The sequence below is a fragment of the Salpingoeca rosetta genome, assembly GCF_000188695.1.
Source record: "Salpingoeca rosetta unplaced genomic scaffold supercont1.28, whole genome shotgun sequence".
Lineage (NCBI taxonomy): Eukaryota > Choanoflagellata > Craspedida > Salpingoecidae > Salpingoeca > Salpingoeca rosetta.
Window position 1 is genome coordinate 188,960 of NW_004754906.1, and position 19,022 is coordinate 207,981.

A 19,022-nucleotide genomic window follows, 5' to 3' on the forward strand; every position below is an offset into this window, starting at 1 on the left:
AGCGATATGACAGTGGCGGGCAGCTGTGGCCGCTGATCTTCAACCAGCTGATGATGTGTTTGATCATCTCCCAAATCGCTGTTGCAGCCGTGCTCGCCGTCAAGACAATGATCGTCCAAGTGCGTGTGTGCCTGTTTGATTGATGTAATTGTTCATATGTGTGTGTACATGTATGTGTGTGTACATGTATGTGTGTGTACATGTATGTGTGTATACTTGTATGTGTACATGTGTGTGTGTGTTCTTTCGTCCAGAGACAGGGCACTGGCCACCATATCACCCAAACGTTGTTTCTGATTTCTTTGCCTTTGCTCACATCTGGTTGCGTTGCGTGTTTGGTTGTGGGCCTCCCTTGTGCAGGCGTGCTTGCTGCTGGTGCTCGTTATGGCCACTGGTGTGTTCTGGTACTACATGCACACTGTAAGTTGAGCATGCGCACGCATTTGTGCATGTGTTGTGCATGTGTGTATTTGAGCATGCGTGTAGTTGAGCATGTATTTGTGCGTGCTTGTGTTTGAGCGCGTGTTATTGTGCGTGTGCACCTTAAGCGCCTCTGCGTGCTTGTGTATTTCAGTTGCAATTCTTTCCTCCCTCCTCTTCTTCTAATCTACACACGCACGCTTGTTGTTGTTGCTCTTGACTTGCTTCCGCACTGCGGTGTTCAACAGGGGCGCGGCCAGGTTGGCAATGACCTTGCGCTGGAAGTGGCCGTGAGCGTGGACTCTCCAATGCCTTCAGACTTGGCCCGCACATACAAGCAGGTACGAGGTGTCTTGCTTGGTGGCTTGGTGCGCTCACATGTTACGCACGTGAGACGTGCGTGTTCGCTGCGTTTTGTGTACCGCTTCTTTTGAGCGCTTTCTCTTGTCTATCCGCTTGTTGTGCCTCCCTCTGCCTCCCTCCTCGTTCTTCTCCTTCTCCTCCTTTTGTCTCCGCTTCGCCTCTTCCTCCTCACGTGCGCTTCTGTGCATGGTTGTGTCTCTCTGTTGCCTGTTGTGCTGCAGCCTGAGCTGAAGGAGGAAGTGGCCATGAAGCCTCGGCACGGGCCAGCGCGAGCCGCCAAAGTGCACCCGACAACCACGGCGCACGCGAGACCGAAGGTAAGGCCTTGCAAGCGTGTGTGCGTGTCTGGTTGCACGCGTGCTGCGTTTTGTTTTGTTTTGGGTGTGGGCAGGCAGGCATGCTTGCTTGTTTGGTCTCAACATCTCCTCATTTCATCATGAACAACACACACACAATTTACACACACAATGTACACACACACACACACACACAATGTTCACACACAATGTTCACACACAATGTACACACCCAACGTCGACACACACAATGTACACCCACACACACACACACACACACACACACACACACACACACACACACACACACACACACACAATGCACACACAATGTACACACACACACACACACACACACACACACACACACACACACACACACACACACACACACACCCACACACACACCCACCCATCCATACACACACACACACACACACACACACACACACACACACACACACACACACACACACACACACACACACACATGATGTACGCGCTTCAGAAGCAAGCAACGGGTCGGAAAGGTGGAGAGGCATCCCCGTTGCTGCCAACAAGAGCGACACCCGATTCTCGGCACCGCACGGGCTCAGACTACCTCCTGTACACCACAAACAACTCGGACAACGCAGCATCCGAGGCGCAGGAAGCCTGACACCAACACCTCTGCTTGCTTTTTCGTTAATGGCACACATAAATTTCCTCTTCAGTGTGCACTTCATGCACGTGGAAGCAGATTCAAGCAAGCAAAGCAAGTCAGCAAGGAGAACAACAAGCTGACGATCATGTTGACCTAAGCAACCGCCACCCATGCCACCCTTCACCCCCTGTGCCGGCTCCCACCAAGCCTTGACGTACTGAGCTTCTGTTCGCGACAATGTGACGAACTACGTGTGCAACCAGCGAGCACAACCACGACCATTGGCGAGTCAAGATCAAAAGGAACAAGGTCAGTGTGCATCAGAAATGATAATCTTGTCTTCTCCCTCGTTCTGCTTCACCCCCTCCCCCTGCTGCATTCTGCATGTTCTCTTTCTTGTTTTCCTCTGCGTCTCTTTCCACGCCTACGCGGTGCCCCCCATCCTATTCGTCCTTTTCTCCCCCTTCCCCACTTTCCCCTCGTTGCCCCTCGTTGCCACTCTACCTTCGCTCTGTCGTTTTCAATCCCCTCCACCACCGTCGCCACCACCTCGTTTCGTCGCTTGTGTGTTTCGTGTTTCTTTGTGTTCTCCTCCACTCTTCTGCTCAATCCACGCCAGGCCTGCTTCCTTGCTTTTCGGTATCACCACGAACTGTGGGGCAGTGTGCTTGGCAACATCGAGAAGCTGCGCTTTGCCAATTTTGCTTGCGCAGCTTCGTGTGGGTTTGCGTCACGGCAACCGTTGCTTCCTGCCCAGTTTGGCGGGAGCGGCGTGTGGCTGAGGGGGTGAAGTGAATGCGTGTGCCTTTCCTTCGAAGGAGGCATGACACATTGCATCTCGCTTTCTCTGTCCCCTTTCCACATCTTTAATCGTGTCGCAGATTCACGCACACGCGCCAGTTTACATTCTGACTTCTCTTGTTCATCATCCACACGTTTCTTTCTCTTGAGTGCGTCACCCACTGTTCCCTTGTCTCCATTTGTCGCACACACACACACACTCACACGCACACACACTCACACTCGCACACACACGCACACACTCACGCACACAATCTTGCAGACTCGGCAAGGCATCGAACAGGCCTGCTAGTGCTTTGCTTTCCTTGCTTGCTTTGCTTGCTCTGTGCTTGTTGCTTGTTTCGTTTGCTCCACCAACCAACTTCCTTGTTGCCTTGTTCATTGCGTTACGGGCACGAGCACCACGGTTTACCTTGTGCGGCTCCTATGCCAACTCGGCAACCCTGACCCAACGCTGCACCCGCACAACGCCACCGTACGCGATGCGCGCACGCCTTCGCGTCGTGATTGCGTCCTAGCCGCTAGTCGAATGTTCATTAAACATTTCCACGCATTTTCGCACGTGAACCCTTTCGCACAGCCAACCAAAACCAAACACCAAAAGGCACAAAGCCCGCACACGAACAAAAAGCAGCGCAGCAGTCCTTGTTTGGCTTTGTTGTGCTCTTTGGCGTGGATGAGTTGAATGACGACGCGAGCGAGCCAACCAACCACACAAGAGCCTGCGTCTGCTTATCGCCCACCCTCTGCTGCTGGCAATCTAGGGCTTGCTGGCCAGAGACGGTGAAGAGCATCACCATGGCCAAGTCAACAACAGCTACTACAACAGCTACTACAACAGCTACAACAACAGCTACAACACGACGGGCGACAACAGCCGTTGTTGCGCTGTGGATGTGGGTGTTGTTGCTCCTCGCAACTTTTCCCACCAGAACAACGCCGCTTGTGCGCGCAGATGACGATGACCACCAAGGTGGAAGCGGAAACGTCCCATGGTCGGAGACAAGGAAAACCCGCTTCATCGTCATCTCATCTTGCCCACAGGCAGAGAACCGCGTCATCCCAGCAGGCTTCTTCGACACGAGCAAGGACCTGCGCGTCACCATCATAGCTTCGTGCTCAGTCGTTTTGAATGGCACGGGCGGGTGGTCAGACTTGGAGATTGAAGTCGAGGCCGGGGCAGTTGTGCCTTTGCTTAGCTTCCCAGACCTGCAGCGTGTTGATGACATCTATGTGTCTGTGGATGGCGTGCTTGACAAACTCTCCATGCCTTCCATCCACACCATTGATGAGTTCAAGATTGAAACGACCAAAGGCAGCAACGTCTCTGTCGTTCTTGGTCACCCATCCACACACAGGTCTGTGCGCATGTTTGTGTGTGTGTGTGCGTGTGTGTGTTTGTGTATGTGTGTTTGTGTTTGTGTATGTGTGTATGTGTGTTTGCACCCGTATTTGTGCGCATGAGTTTGTGTTTGTGTTTGCACACGTATTTGTGCGCATGAGTTTGTGTTTGTGCTTGCACCCGTATTTGTGTTTGCACACGTATTTGTGTGCGTGCGTGTGCGTGCGGCTCTGCCAAGTTCCATCTGTCCTGTGCCCCTGTGTTTCCTTGCATGAGTCCTTGTGCTGACCCTGTAACCCACGCATCCCCTTCCCTCGGGCCCCACCCAACCGCTTTCTGCGTCTTCCTCGCCTGCATCATTTCACCACGCAGCGTGCACGCACTGGATCAAGTGGACGTGCAAACCCGAGGGTTTGTGGGCGTGTCCATCTATGGGCGGTGCCTCACCGTGCGTGAGGTGGACGTCTCGCGGGATTGGGCAGATGCCACAGGCCGCATCAGACTCTTCAACGTGGTGCGTGCGTGCGGGTGCGTGCAGGTGTGCGTGCATGTATGCGCATGTGTGCGCGCGCGCGTGTGTGCGTGCTTTGTGCACGCGCGTGTGTGTGTGTGTGTTGGACCGTGTTCACATGTTCGGTGTGAGATTGTGTCCTGCTGCCACCCCACGCCCACAAAACTATCTTGTGCCCACTTTTGGTTGATCGTCTGCTGCTCCTTGTCACATGTTCTTGTTTCTGTGTGTTCTTACGTCTGCGTGTTCTGCATTGGTTTGCGCACATTAGTCGGGCGTCACAACGTTTAGTGCCGTGCCACCGTTCCTTGATTGGCTCTCTCTCTTCTGGAACAACGTCAACGTCGCCACCCTCCCTGTTGCCAACAGCACATGCCACATGCATACAACACCCATGATGAGCACAACCAACATGACAACCACCCCCTCCACCGCAACTACGAGTACAACTGCATCTGCAACGCCGACGACTCCATCAGCCTCTGCTCTCCCTGCCATCAACACCACCACCACAAGTGAGAAAACCCCGCGTGCTCCCTGTGGTGTCAGTGCGCTTGCGTATCTATCTTGTATCCTGTGATCTATCTTCTGTCCTGTGACTGATCTATCCTGTGTCTTGATGCACCGAGACATATGCGCGTTGAAGTGCATCGGCATGTCTCCTTGTACACCCCGGTCCCCATGAGCTGCCCTCAAGCATCATAGCTTTGTTGACCTTGCTTCGAATCTCACCTCCCCATACACAACGCCACACCTGCTTGCTCTGTGCTAGTGAACACGACGACAACAACGACAACGACAGCAGCACCACATCCAAACGGCCCGCCGTTGAACAGCCAGCAGATTGCGGCCGTTGCGGCCACATCAGCCATCTTCATCGTGGTTCTTGTTGCCGTGATTGTGTTTACGCTGCTCGCCAAACGCGCCAAGCTGGACCCGTCTCTCGTTCTTCGCGAGGACCTCGACCCATTTGACGAGCCTGCATTCGTGAGTGTTTGAGACGTGGTTGTGGATGTGGTTGTGGTTGTGGTTGTGGTTGTGGTTATGTGATTGGTGCGTACCTGCGCGTGTTGCTGGTCTGTCGCACCTCCCTGCTTTGTTGCACCTTAGCCATGCAGTCTAACTCTGTGCGTGTTACTGCGTACGTGCTCGCAGCCACAGCGCCACGCAGAGGAGAGTCTCATCCACAACCCAGTGTATGACGACGAGCCCATGCCCGCGCACGGCAGCGCCGACGACGAAGGAGAAATGACCATCCAGAAGTTTATTCACCGAGCAGCCATCCTCGTAAGATTGAATGTGGCCATTGTGAATGTCATGATTGTTTCCGCAGCTGCAACGAAGCAGCCTGGCCTCGTACACGTACCGCGCGTTTGCACATTGCGCAACTTGGTTGCATGCACACACGTACACACAAACACACACGCACACACGCACACACATACACACGCACACACACACACACACACACACACGTGTACACACACGTACACACACACGTACACATGTACACACTCTGTCACTTACTCACTCACTCACACTCACTCATTCCCCCTCCCCACTCCCCCCTTACACACACACCCCGCAACCAACACCATGGCAGGGGGATGTTGACGCGCTTGACAAGTTCCGTGCGGAGTTGGTGCAGCACCAGCTGTCGTCGGGGTCTGGTTCGTCGCTGTCGCCCGGGTCGTCGTCGTCAGCGCAGGCCACGCCGTCCCCACCTGCTCACGACGCCTCCTCGCCGTTCTTCGCATCCACGCAGCAGCAGCACCAGCAGCACGATCATGAACAACAGCAACGTGAACAACAGCAAGGACAGCAGTCATTGCAGCAGCAGCTGTTGGGTGAGACTGCACCATCGCCTGCCCCGCTTGCGCACGGCGACAGTGGTGTTGACGGCGTTCTCGCTGGCGAGGACTACACGGCGATTGGAGAGTGGATGCATATGAGCGAGCTCCCGTTTGAGGACGACGACGTGCACGCCTCTGGCCCATCAAGCGCATCCACACCAGATGCACAACAGCCTCAGCAACAACCACAGCAGCAGCAACAGCAGCAGCAACAACAACACGAGCAAGAGCAAAGTCAACAGCAACAGCAGCAACAGCAGCCTCATCCGAAACTCGACTTGAGGTGAGTCCGGAGCCACCCAATGTTCGCGAACACACGCGCACGAAGGAAGGACACATGCTCTCATCCAACACACACACACACATTCACAAACACACACACATTCACAAACACACACATTCACACACACATTCACACACACATATTCACACACATATTCACACACACACACCCATTCACACGCCCATTCACAAACACAACAACCAACCACATCTTAATCGTGCTCCTCGCGTGTGCAGGATACTGAATTCGACAGATGACACGGGCAACACAGCGCTGTCGTGGGCAGTGGTGAGCAACCAGTCCCGCAGCGTGCAGTGGCTGATTGACTCTGGCGGCGCCGACTGCAACGTCCAGAACAAGGCCGGCCATACCCCGCTCGCCCTCGCGTGTCTCCACGACACCAGCATCACAAGTGCGTGGCGATGTGTGTGTGTGTGTGTTGTGTTGTGTGTTGTGTGTTGTGTGTTTGAAGAGAGTGGCTGTGACGTTTCGCAGAACTATTGCTATGTGCTGCTATGCTTTTCATTTCGACCTCACCACTTTGCACACACACACGCTCTCTCTCTCTCTCACACACACACACAACAGTCATTGAGTTGCTGTTGAAGGCCGGTGCATCACCAAACCTGGCTGACAACGAGGTGCGTCACGCGCGAATCACCTGCGCTTTTGTGACTTGTGTACATGCGTGCATGGTTTCCCGTTACTGTACACGTGTACATGTGCTGCCGTTCTCTCAGCCTGTCATCATTGCGCTCTGCAACACACAAATTCTGGGCATTGTGTCAGCACCGTTCCCCCTCCCCCCTCACCAATTTGCCTGCGTGTCCTTGTTCACGGCCACAACGTCACGCCAGGGCTGCACACCGCTGCACTTTGCGTCGCGGCACGATGATGCTGCTGCCGCCATCACGCTCCTTGCCAACGGCGCCCACGTCAATGCCGCCGACAACGAAGGCCTCTGCCCGCTCATGGTCGCCTGCTCGCTGGTGCGTCCCTGCCTGCAATTCATTGCAATGCCGTGTTGGCTGCACATGCTCGCCGTGTTACACGTGCAGTGTCTTGATCGAGATGGCGGCTCGCACACCCCAAGCATGTGTTCCCGTATTTTTGCCAACTGTCGCTCACACCATGTGTTCGCCAAACACCACCACCATCACCACCACCACCACCACCACCACCACCACCACCACCACCACTGCCGCTGCCTTTGTTGCTGTTCAGGGCCGGGCGGCGACGGTGAGCGTTCTACTCGCCAATCGCTCCATCAACATCGAGAGCAAAGACAACAGAGGTCACACAGCTCTCCACTGGGCGGTCAGTTGTGCGCACACATCGTGCGCTCGCGCGCGCTGCTGTGGTTGTGATTGCAGTTGTATGCACGTGTGTTTGCGTGTGTGTGTGCGTGTGCGTGTGCTTGGACAGCTCTTCTGCGCCCATGGCATATCTCGGATCCAAACGAGCAACTCACCAAGCGGCGCAATCTTGATTCCTGCCAATGTCCCCATCACCACAACCACCACCACCACACCAGGCGCGGATGAATGAGGTTGAGGCGCTTCGGCTGCTGACGATGAAGGACGCGGATTTGCTCGCCGTCAACAACAAGAACGAGACGGCGCTCCACCTCGCTATCACATATACAGACACACAGACACCCGCACACACACACACATATACAGACACACAGACACCCGCACACACACACACACACACACACACACACACACACACACACACACACACACACACACACACACACACACACACACACACACACAGGCACACCCTACCCTACCAGCGCCTTGATGCCGTAGATGGAGACGGTAAGGACGGCCTTTACATCCTTCAATCCTTCATCCAAGTGAGCAGAAAAGTCCTCTTCCTCTGGGTCCGTGCTTGTGGCTTGGTTGTGACCTGCTTCGGGCCCCATTTCATCATCATCATCATCATCGTCGCCACCGTGCCCGTTCTCATCGCCGTTGCCTTGTGTCTGCCTGCTTCGTTCTTGGTTCAACGTCGTCACAACATGGTAGCAGGCGTCCACACCCGCATAAGCGGTTGCAGGCAACGACATCGTTCCAACATACACCACAGGAAACGACTCAATGCTCTTCACCCCCTTGCCTTGTTTCCCACCACCGCCACACGTGTTGCCCATGGCTGTTGTGTGTTGATGTTGGTGTTGGTGCTGTTGTGGTCGCTGTTGTGTTGTTGTTGGTGTTGTTGTTGTGGTTGTTGGTTGGCTGCCGTCACGAAAGAATATTAACGGTCAGGCCAACAAATCTTCATAACATGGAACGACTGACTTCAGTATTACCGTGTCCGCGCCAAACAGCAAACCGCACAACACAACACCACACGCACACGCTATGAGCAGCGGCAGCAGTAGCGACGATGAACGTGACCTCACAGTGTCGCTGAACAAGCACAAGGCTGCTCATGACGACAGCAGCAGCGACGAAGACGAGGTTGACGATGACATTGCTGCCTTGTTGAGAGACGACGACGATGACGGCCGCGCTGACAAGGAAAACAGTGATGATGATGGTGATGACGATGACCTTCTGCCCACGGGGCTCCTTCCAAGGTACAATCAGTGGTCGGCCTAAACGTGTGCGTGTGGTTGTGCATGTGCGTGTGGTTGTGGGTGTGCGTGTGGGTGTACGTGCGTGTGGTTGTGCGTGTGCGTGCGTGTGGTTGTACGTGCATGTGGTTGTGCATGTGCGTGCGTGTGTGTGTGTGCGCGCGTGTGTGTATGCGTGTACGTGTGTGTGCGTGTGTGCTTTGTGTGTGCCTCGGTGTTTGACTTACTTGGTACAGCCGACTGACTCCATTTTATCCACCTTTTGGTCATCAGCACTGAAACGGCCCAGCAGGGGGCAAGTGGCAAGGAGGATGTTGAAGATGCGGCGAATGAGGACGAAGAGGAACAGGGTACGAACGACGATGACCAGCAGCAGCAGCCGACACAAGACACGTCAGACTCCGACATCAGCAGCACCCACTCATCACCGAGGTAACGAACCGTGTGTGTGATTGTGCGTTTGGCTGTATGGGTGTATGCTCCAGCAGAGAGCAACCACCCTCTGCTGGGAATCAGGTCATTGCTCCTGTCCTGTCTGTACTCTCAAATACCCAACACACACACACACACACACACACACACACACACACACACACACACACACACACACACACACACACACGTGCAGGAAGCGGCCGTCGGCGCGGCGTCGGGCGGTCCACCGGCAGCAAATGGCGAAACTGCGGCGGCAAATCGAGGCAGCACGGCGGTCATCGTCGCGCCCGAGTCGCAACAGCAGTTCATCTTCGCTGCTGTCACTGCTCAAGAATCACACGTACTCAGAACAGCTTAGGGCTGAGCGCGAACAGTTCGACAAGCGCTTCGAGGTGCATGCGTGTGTGTGTGTGTGTTTGTGAGCGATGCCTGATCGACACGTGAGGCAATGCGACCGAGGGGAAAGTGGGTGGTGTTTTATTGCTTCCTGCACTGCCGTCTTTGTGCCCTCTTTCTCTGTTTGCTCCCCCCGTTGATGCCTTCATCGTCCACTGTAACATCCCCTCCCGCTTGTGTGTGCACAACAGGAGCTGCTCAAGCAAGATGCAGACAAACAATCACGAGAAGCAGCAACGGGAACGAACACGTACGCTGACAGCGAAGCCAGCGAGCTCATCAGCACTGACCTCCTCAAAGCGGTACGCGCGCATGTGCGCTGCGATGTCACGTGTGTGTGTGTGCGTGTGTGTGTGATGCATGTGTGTGTGTGATGCATGTGTGAGTGTGATGCATGTGATGTGTTGTTGTGTATTTTCGACCATTTTGGGGTTGATTGGTTCTTGCGACACGCTGGCTGCTCTTTCCCCCTTTACCCCACCACTTCACACCACTTCACACCCCTTCACACCGCCGACTAGCTGGATTGCATCGACACTCCCAACGACCATCCCGGCTTCCCCGTGTTCTTCACCGCGCAACCGCCACACACGCGCAGCCACCACGCAACCCCGCCAACGCCAGACAACCACGACTGGTGTGTATGGCTGTGTATGAGAGAGAGAGAGAGTGTGTGTGTGCGTGCGTGTGTGTGCATGCGTGTGTGTGTGCATGCGTGTGTGAGCATGCGTGTACACGTGAACTGAAAACCTTTCTCAGAGGAAAATTTGCGATTGCCGCCCTCGAAACAACAGAGTCACACACACACACACACACACACACACACACACACACACACACACACACACACACACACACACACACACACACACACATGCTCTCGGCTGTGCAGGATCTGCGAGGCAGTTCGAGGAGAGACGGTGAAGGTGGAGTGGCAGGCGACAATCAGCGATGACACGACTGCGCCACATTATGGCAGCCACCACGCGCACACGTACGACAGCACATACCCGGGCGCAACATCCCAGGATGACGATGATGACGATGATGATGATGGTAGTGGTGGTGGCCGTGTCAGCGGGAACATGGACGAGGGCCTGCAAGGCGACGGCGATTTGAGTGGACAGACGAGTGAGCAGAAGAATGGTGGCGACAGGAGGAGAACAAGTACAGCGATGGCCGAGGGGGCGTGGCCAGACATCCGATACAGCCTGTCACCATTGGTGACGTCGCTGGTGACAGAGCACGTCATGACTGCGCACTACTTGCATCATGTCATGCCCAAGGATTTGGCGGCGTGGCTCTTTGCTGTGTTGCCTCGTGCATGTGACAGCGTTTCCACAGGCATTGCACGCACTCTCACTACCCTCATGCACCAGCACTCTGAGGAGGTGTGTGTGTGTGTGTTGGGCGGAGGCATCTGTGTGTGCGTGTATGTGTATGTGTATGTGTATGTGTATGTGTATGTGTATGTGTATGTGTATGTGTATGTGTATGTGTATGTATGTGTATGTGTATGTGTATGTGCATGTGTATGTGTATGTGTATGTGTATGTGCATGTGTATGTGTGCACGCGTGTATGTGTATGTGTATGATCAATGGGAGTTGCGCGAATCATCGAATGTATGCACTGTTGCCCTCACATCCAAGATACCACCACCACCACCGCCACCACCGCCAGTCGTCGCTCGGGTGCATCTGGCGGCCGGGTCCGCTCGACATTGCGCAGGCGCTGGCGAGCGTCGGCGTTGATGTCGATGATGTATCTGCCGTTGTCACACCGTCACCGTCGCAGCGCTCACAGCGAACAACGCTGTCGTCCCTGTCACCGCCATCACCACCACCATCCGCACCGTCCTCGTCATCATCGACGTTGTCGCCGTCAGCGAAAGGGAAGGGCGCAAGAGAACAGCCCTCATGTCTTGCGCTCGCACCACCTCCAACACGCACGCGTTCGCTTCCATTCCAGCGCATGCACAACGTAAGTGCAGCTTTGATTGTGCTGCGAACTCGTGTGTGTATGTGTGTGTGTTTGTGTATGTGTGTGTGTTTGTGCGTGTGTGTGTGTGTGTATGTGTGTGTGTGTGTGCGTGTGTGTGATCGTGATCGCACGCAACCGTGTCTGAACCACCGTCCAACACGTGACATGCAGCACTCACACCCAACGTGTCATTGCCAATGTGTTTTGGCAAAACAGCACACTCACAAGCGCACGTTGTTGCCACAGCTGTTCTCCTTCAACTCTCACCCAATGCATGCGTCCTCATGGTTCACGTTGTGTCGCTCACCTCCACTTGATGGTGATGGCATGTTTCTGTCACACGTGCAGGTGCTCTCTGTGTTGTCCTCATCCTTCACTGCTGGTCTGCATTCCGCGTTCGCCACGCAATATACGCAAGCAAAGGTGGTTGCGCTTGTGTGCATGTGCGTGTGCGCGTGTGCGCGCGTGTGTGTGCGTGCGTGCGTATGTGTGTGTGTGTGTGCGTGAATAACTATAACTATGCATGTACACGTGTGCTCAACAATTGCAATTGCCCACCTCCCTTGCGCATTTGTGTGCGTGCATGCGCGCATGCTTGCTTGTAACTGCATACCCTCTCCGGTCTCACGAGCCGCGTGTGTGTTATTTCTGGCATCATCACAGCGGCTTGCGTATGTGCTGTGCTTGATGACACTGGACAAGCGTGTCCTGGCACTCCTTCCACCTCTCTCAACATGCATTTCATCATTCCTCGAAGCCCTGCCCAAACCTTTTGCCGAACGCATTGTGAGTGTGAGCGTTGTGATCTGTGTGTATGCGTGTGTGTATATTTATGTGTATGTGTATGTGTATGTGTATGTGTGTGTGTGTATATTTGCTCTCTCTCTGTGAATGTGCATTGTGTGTGTGCGTGTGTGTGCATGTGCTCTCTCTCTCCCTGTGAATGCGTTGTGTGTGTGCGTGTGTGTGCATGTGCTCTCTCTCTCCCTGTGAATGCGTTGTGTGTGTGTATGAACTGGCAGCACCGCTGCGCCTCTCCCGTCGCTCCATCCTCGCCCCTCATCCTCGCCCCTCATCCTCGCCCCTCATCCTCGCCCCTCATCCTCATCCATCACCATTGTCACCATGACCTTGATCCAATGTCTGCAGGTTGGTGACCTCGCTCGCCGTATCGCCACAACGTGGAACCACCACAACATCCGCTTCTTCCTCACTCTTCTTCCTCCAACACCCGTCTGCAGGTTGGCTCGTTGTCCGTGCTTCGTGTGTGCTTGTAATGTGTGCGTGTGTGTGTTCGTGTGTGTGTTCGTGTGTGTGTGTGTCGTGTGTGTAGCATGCGTAGTGTATGCTGCGTGTTGTGTGACCTTGTGTATAGAATGTTCTTCTGTTGTTTGTTCGCTCTTTGTGGCCCTTGCAGGTGCAATTGCTCATGTACTTGTTGCGGTACCAACCCCACATGTGCGTGTGTGTTTTGCAGGAGCTTGAAACTTACGCTGGCGAGCAATACAACCACACATGTTGTCAACTGCGTGAGCAAAACTGCACCAGCGGAACTGTTGCATGCAGCGCCCATCCCCGACTTTGAGGCAATTGTGCGTTGCAACACGCACAAGAAGGCGCTGGTTGTATGTGCGTGCGTGTATGTGCGTGATTTGTGTGTGCTTATGTGTGCGTGTATGTGCGTGTATGTGTATGTGTATGCGTGTGTGTGTATGTGTGTATTTTAGTGTGTATGCGTGTGCGCACGTGTATTAGTGTATGCGTCAAGTCTGTGAGCGTGTTGAGCCGTCGCCCTCTGTGTCTGGCTTTCTGCACCCCTCCTCTTGCCCCTTCGCTTTCTCCCCGAGCGCGCATCTGTCTCGATGCATATGCAAGCCCAACCTCCAAACACGAAAGCAGCAGCAGCAGCAGCAGCGCCAGCTCACCTGTCCACACCGCTCCATCCCCCTTGTGTTTGTTTTCCGTCCACAGTTACAGCAGGCCAGTGCAGACGTACAGCGTGTGGTCATTAGCGACAAGTCAAACTTCAACCTTCTCATCACCGTCATGGCGTGTGTGGACGTGTGCATCTCAAACATGAAGGCCGTAGCACAACAGCGCCAGCACCTGCACAGCATACGCCGCCGCCTCAATGCCGCCGGGCGCGTGAATGAGCATCAAGGGCGGTACCTGGACAGGGCCAAGTTCAAGTGGGCCGCGCTGTGGCTCGGGCGCAAGATTGAGACGATGACGCGTGTCAGATCAAATCTCACCCAGATCAGGGTGGACGAGTTTGTGCAGCGAGGTGGAGGCAGCGATGACGACGATGATGATGATAGTGGTGGTGATGGTGGTGATGGTGGTGATGGTGATGATGATGATGATGATGATGATGATGATGATGATGATGATGATGATGATGATGATGATGGTGATGGTGGTGGTGGTGGTGGACAAGGAGGCGAGCGCCATGATCACGCCAGTCGCTGCGGGGATGGGAGCGATGGAAGCAAAGACATGCCAGAGGGTAAGCCGACAGAGAACAACTCGGAAGCAGCCGCGGAACAAAAGGGGTCGCATGGGGAGGAGGGGCGGGAAGCGTGTGCCGAGATGGGCGGAGGAGGCGAACAGATGACGGTACGGCCACACATCGCGGACAAAACAGCGGATGGCGAACAACCCGCCAAGGAACCAGTCGCACCACATCGACAGCAGCAGCAGCAGCAGCAGCAGCAGCAGCAGCAGCAGCAGCAGCAGCAGCAGCATGTGGGGAACAGCCTCCAAGCAAATACACGGTCTGCCAAGCGCTCGCCTTCAAAAACATCCCCGAGCCAGGCCGGCAAGCGGAAACAGCAAAAGCGGAAGCAAGGAGCGAAAGACAGCCAACGCCCGCTCACACACTACCTGTCCAACAACAGCCACAGCAGCGGTCAGCCCAGCGCCAAAGCTGCCAAGCTTAATGCTGGGGGTGAGGACGAGAAAAAGTGTTCTCTGTCGTAGATGACAGATGTTGCCTTCTGGTTTCGTGTTGTAGGTGGGTTGGTTGGATGACCTGACATGACATTGCATTGTTACACGAGCACTGAGTGAGTGAGTGAGTGTGTGTGTGTGTGTGAGTGCGCGCGCGTGTGTGTGTGTTTGTGGTTGCCCCTCGTGTTCTTCTTGGTGTTGCATCCAACTCTTGTTGCATTCAATTTTGTTGATGCGTTTGGGCCATTGTGTATTGGTAGTTGGTGTGTACATGCGAGCACAAGCGACACTCACACGCGCGTGCGTGTGTGCGCGAATGAATACAGCATGTTCTTGTCCATCCATCACGTACAAGCATTGGGAAATACTTGCACACGAAACGAGACTACAGCCGCCGCCCAACCCACGTAGACCAAAGACACGGACACAATCAACAAGGACAAGGTGACACGTTGCGAAGGGGTACTCGCTCAAAACCTCTCCTTTCCCCATCACCAGCACACCAAACCATTCATCGTGAGGCAACCAATGAGTGGATGGATGGATGGGTGGATGGATGGGTGAGAGAGAGGAGGGCGGGTGCCGACGCGTGCTGGCGAACATCGCCATTACAACACAAAACACACACACACATGGATAGGGGCACAGAGTTGAAAAGTATCAAAATGCGGGAACGAGCAAGGATGCGACCGTTCACAAGCAAGAGACCAGGAACAATGTGTACACACACACACACACACACACACACACACACACACACACACACACACACACACACACACACAGACGCAAGACGCAGACGCGGACACACACACACACACACACACACAGACACACACACACACACAGACACAGACACAGACACAGACACAGACACACAGACACAGACACAAAGACACACAGCATCACCACCACCACGCGACTACTCGAGGGAGAGGGCGTGGAACCTGTCGAGCTCCTTGAGGGATGCGGCTAGATCTGGTCTGCTCATGATTCGACGCTCAACGGTGTGCTGCGACCGGCGCTTGATCTCATCTGATCGCTCCCGCAGAAACAACCACAGCTGCTCAAGCCCGTAGCTGTCCTCGTGTGGCTCGTTGCCAACAAGGTAGATGAAGTCGCGAAAGACGCGTTCACGATAGGTCGTGGACAGGCTGCCACGGAGAAACCTGTACAAACACTCAATTCCTTCGCGCTCGCCAGCGGTGTTGTCTTCCAGCGCAAGGTCCTTGAACATCTGATACATGTTGCGGTTGAACTTGTGCTGCAAGCGCGCCACCCAGAACTGGTACAGGCTGCTGACGAGTGGCGACCGACCGTACCCAAGCGCCTGTCGCTGCGCCAGCGCTCTGTCAAGAAACTTGAGGTACTTGTGGTAGAGGTAGTTCTGCAAGAGATCGTGCCCGTCCGTCACCTCGTCCGTGTCTTTGCTGCTGCGGAGTGCATATGACTGTGGTGCTGATGGCACACCCTGTGAGGATGCTGATGATACCGATGACGAGGGCGTCACGGTCGAGGTTGGTGGTGCTGTCGACTGCGATGCTGTCGAGGTGGTTGGCGTCGCGGTAGGGCGGCTGGAACGGCTGTCCTTCCGACGAGTGGTCCGAGCTTCCGTCACACCAACCCTTGTTGTTGTTGTTGTTGTTGCTGTTGTCGTCGTCGTTGCTCCTGATGTTGTTGCTGCTGTCGTAGTCGCTGTTGTGGTCGCTACTACTGCTGCTGCTGCTGCTGTGGTTGAGCCAGTACCATCCACGGTGAGCGAGCGCACACCATCGACAACCGCCTCCCCGGCATCGTCGTTGTGGTTCTCTTTGTGTGGCGGTGATGGTGATGGTGCCGGCTGGGGCTGGAGACACGATGGCACAAACGGCTCTGCATTGGCGTTGAGCGTGGATTGCTCCAGCCGCTGCTGAAGTTTCGTCATCTTCCGCGTCTGCGGTTTTGATTTGCGAGGCCGCGACCTGAGAGAGAGAGAGAGTGTGTGTGTGTGTGTGATTATGTGTGTGTGTGATTGTGCGTGCATTGTGTGATGGGACGTGAATACCAAAATTGCTGGAAACTACAAGCATCTTGCACCCTTTGCTCCACGCTGACATCACGCACACACACACACACACACACGCGCGCGCGCGCGCGCATTCACACACACGCATACACACACACGTACACACGCATGCACACACGCACATGTACAACGCATTACAAACGCTCACCTGTGGTGAGTCCTGTGGGTGTGAACGTAGTGGGTATAAGGATGGTGGTGCTGGTGTTGCGAGTGGCGACTGCCACTCTGGTTGTGGTGGCGGCGATTGTGGTTGTGGTTGTGCGTGCCTCCGCGCGGGGCTGAGCTTGCCTTGTTGCTGCGGTGCTGGTGACGAGGCTGGTTGAGGCTGTGGTGCGGGTGGTGTTGATGGCGGCTGTTTCCGTTTGGACGAAAGTGGCGTGCGTTTGCTCCCGGAGCCCCGCGAGGTCGATGCACGTGTGGTGCTCGCACAGTACCGCTACCTGCGTGTGCGTGTGGTGGCCGCATTCCAGCTGAAGCTGCAGTGGGCATGCGCACAGGCATCGGCAGGCCTGGGCCCAGCAGCCCTTGTGGTGCCGTTGGGTGGAAGGCAAGCGCATGTGCCTGCAGCACGCGCGGGTTCATGTGCTGCTCGACTGCAACCAGCGAGGGCATTGCCTGGTGTGTGTGTGGTGGTGGGCCCGGAATGGTTGAGCCAGGATGCTGCAACACAGGTGCTGGACACGAGCTCATCGTCTCAACTGCCACGGGTGCGTGCATATATGGCGGTGGCAGCGGCATGGGCAGAAAGGCACCTGGCACAAGCTGCATATGGCCTGGGTGCTGCTGCTGTTGCTGGTGGGGTTGGTGGGGTTGGTGGGGTTGATTACGGTGGCCTGCCCACGCTTCTGCTGGCTTTGGCGGCTGCTGTTGAGCCGGTGGAAGTTGACGTAGGCTAGCCGTCGATTCCACACCAGGCTGTTGCTGTTTGGGTTCAGGGGTAGCTACGGTGGCGACTGTTTGTTCTGAGACAGCTGCAATCGGCGCGAGGGTGGCGGGTGTTGTTGTTGTTGGTGTTGTTGTTGGTGTTGGTGTTGGTGTTGTTGGTGGTGTTGCTGACGACAAAGTGGTTGGAGCAGACCCGGTCATGCCGCTGCTCGAGGGAGCGACAGGCACTGACGAGGACGACGGTGCAGCATCGCTGCTGAGCAAATTTGATGGCATTTCCAGCGCATGGGTGCTGCTGCTGACGGGAGAGGGTGCAATGTGGTAGGTGGTGGATGACGTGCTGTGCATGTCCAGCGATTGGGATGTCGCGGGCGACGACAGTGATGCCATAGGAGATGGAGACGTTGTTGCAGCGCTTGATGTGGACGGGGTGAGGGTGCTGGTGGTCCAAGGGATCAGCGACGCTGAGATGTCTGTGGCGTCACTGAGCAGGGTGGCAGCAGATGCGCCTGGCTGCGGGCTAAACGACTTGCGGAGGCCGGGGCGCTGCTGTGGTGTTTGATTTCCACGCGCCTCCGTTATGGCATGCAGTGCTTGTACGGTGTCAGCGTACGTGTCACTGGCAGAACGTTGATGTCTCGACATCTGACTCGCTGTGGTTGCCAAAGAAGCCGAAGAAGATGACAGTGGCGGTGTTGACCATCGCGCATCTTGTAGGCGCTGCTGCTGCTGTTGTTGTGGCAGTGGTGGAAGCTGTTCCTGAGATTGATGTTGTTGCAGTAGTGAAGGGCCTAATGTGCTGGACGCGTCACTGGCATTCGTGTTGCTGTTCCCGCTGCTGCTACTCTCATCGTTGTCAGTGTTGCTGCTCGTCAGTGCAGTGCTCGTTGGCGCAGCAGAGGGTGGATTGCCAAACATGGCGATTGGCTCGTTCGTGCGGCCGCACCACGAGCAGCAATCAACACGAACACACGTGTGGTCACGCAAGGCACATGGAACCAACCACCCAAACAAGGCAGTGAAAGAGAGTGTGCTGTGTGTATGAGGGGTTGTGCACACACACGTGTGCGTGCAAAGCTTTTCCCTTCCTCCGTCGTGCTTGTAGAATATTTGCAATGTGGACAGACGAATGTGTGTGTGTGTGTGTGTGTGTGTGTGTGTGTGTGTGTGTGTGTGTGTGTGTGTGTGTGTGTGCGTGCGCGTGTGTGTGT

General features: G+C 55.2%; 6 protein-coding genes across 6 annotated transcripts in view; 3 read left to right on the forward strand and 3 right to left on the reverse strand.

Moving 5' to 3' along the window:
- PTSG_09322 (uncharacterized protein) overlaps positions 1-1,826 on the forward strand; it is a gene marked incomplete at its 5' end in the record, with an annotated part of 7,877 nt that extends 6,051 nt beyond the window's left edge. The window contains 5 exons of the mRNA XM_004989523.1: positions 3-119; positions 361-420; positions 669-761; positions 1,005-1,100; positions 1,588-1,826. Coding sequence (XP_004989580.1) covers positions 3-119; positions 361-420; positions 669-761; positions 1,005-1,100; positions 1,588-1,737 — 516 coding nt within the window. The 3' untranslated portion in view covers positions 1,738-1,826. The remainder of the gene's footprint in view (positions 1-2; positions 120-360; positions 421-668; positions 762-1,004; positions 1,101-1,587) is intronic.
- Positions 1,827-3,417: 1,591 nt separating this feature from the next.
- Positions 3,418-8,060, forward strand: PTSG_09323 (uncharacterized protein; the record flags this gene model as incomplete). Its single annotated transcript, XM_004989524.1, has 11 exons — positions 3,418-3,881; positions 4,238-4,379; positions 4,648-4,891; positions 5,149-5,363; positions 5,532-5,663; positions 5,980-6,512; positions 6,749-6,924; positions 7,101-7,153; positions 7,370-7,501; positions 7,737-7,829; positions 7,938-8,060. The coding sequence occupies 11 exons, from the start codon at positions 3,418-3,420 to the stop codon at positions 8,058-8,060; spliced, it is 2,307 nt and encodes a 768-aa protein (XP_004989581.1).
- A 241-nt stretch (positions 8,061-8,301) lies between these two features.
- On the reverse strand, positions 8,302-8,764 carry PTSG_09324 (uncharacterized protein; the record flags this gene model as incomplete). Its single annotated transcript, XM_004989525.1, has 1 exon — positions 8,302-8,764. The coding sequence occupies exon 1, from the start codon at positions 8,671-8,673 to the stop codon at positions 8,302-8,304; it is 372 nt and encodes a 123-aa protein (XP_004989582.1). The 5' UTR covers positions 8,674-8,764.
- Positions 8,765-8,816: 52 nt separating this feature from the next.
- PTSG_09325 (uncharacterized protein) lies at positions 8,817-15,126 on the forward strand. The gene is made up of 12 exons (XM_004989526.1): positions 8,817-9,102; positions 9,373-9,531; positions 9,728-9,926; positions 10,122-10,232; positions 10,452-10,567; positions 10,823-11,321; positions 11,613-11,912; positions 12,261-12,335; positions 12,576-12,698; positions 13,062-13,153; positions 13,390-13,504; positions 13,884-15,126. The coding sequence occupies exons 1-12, from the start codon at positions 8,885-8,887 to the stop codon at positions 14,889-14,891; spliced, it is 3,015 nt and encodes a 1,004-aa protein (XP_004989583.1). The 5' UTR covers positions 8,817-8,884; the 3' UTR covers positions 14,892-15,126.
- A 657-nt stretch (positions 15,127-15,783) lies between these two features.
- Positions 15,784-17,538, reverse strand: PTSG_12870 (uncharacterized protein; the record flags this gene model as incomplete). Its single annotated transcript, XM_004989527.1, has 3 exons — positions 15,784-16,822; positions 17,075-17,151; positions 17,422-17,538. 3 exons carry the CDS (start codon positions 17,536-17,538, stop codon positions 15,784-15,786), a joined length of 1,233 nt encoding a protein of 410 aa, XP_004989584.1.
- Positions 17,539-18,619: 1,081 nt separating this feature from the next.
- Positions 18,620-19,022, reverse strand: part of PTSG_12871 (uncharacterized protein) — a gene marked incomplete at both ends in the record, with an annotated part of 7,838 nt that continues 7,435 nt past the window's right edge. The window contains one exon of the mRNA XM_004989528.1: positions 18,620-18,646. Within this exon, the coding sequence (XP_004989585.1) occupies positions 18,620-18,646 (27 nt within the window). The remainder of the gene's footprint in view (positions 18,647-19,022) is intronic.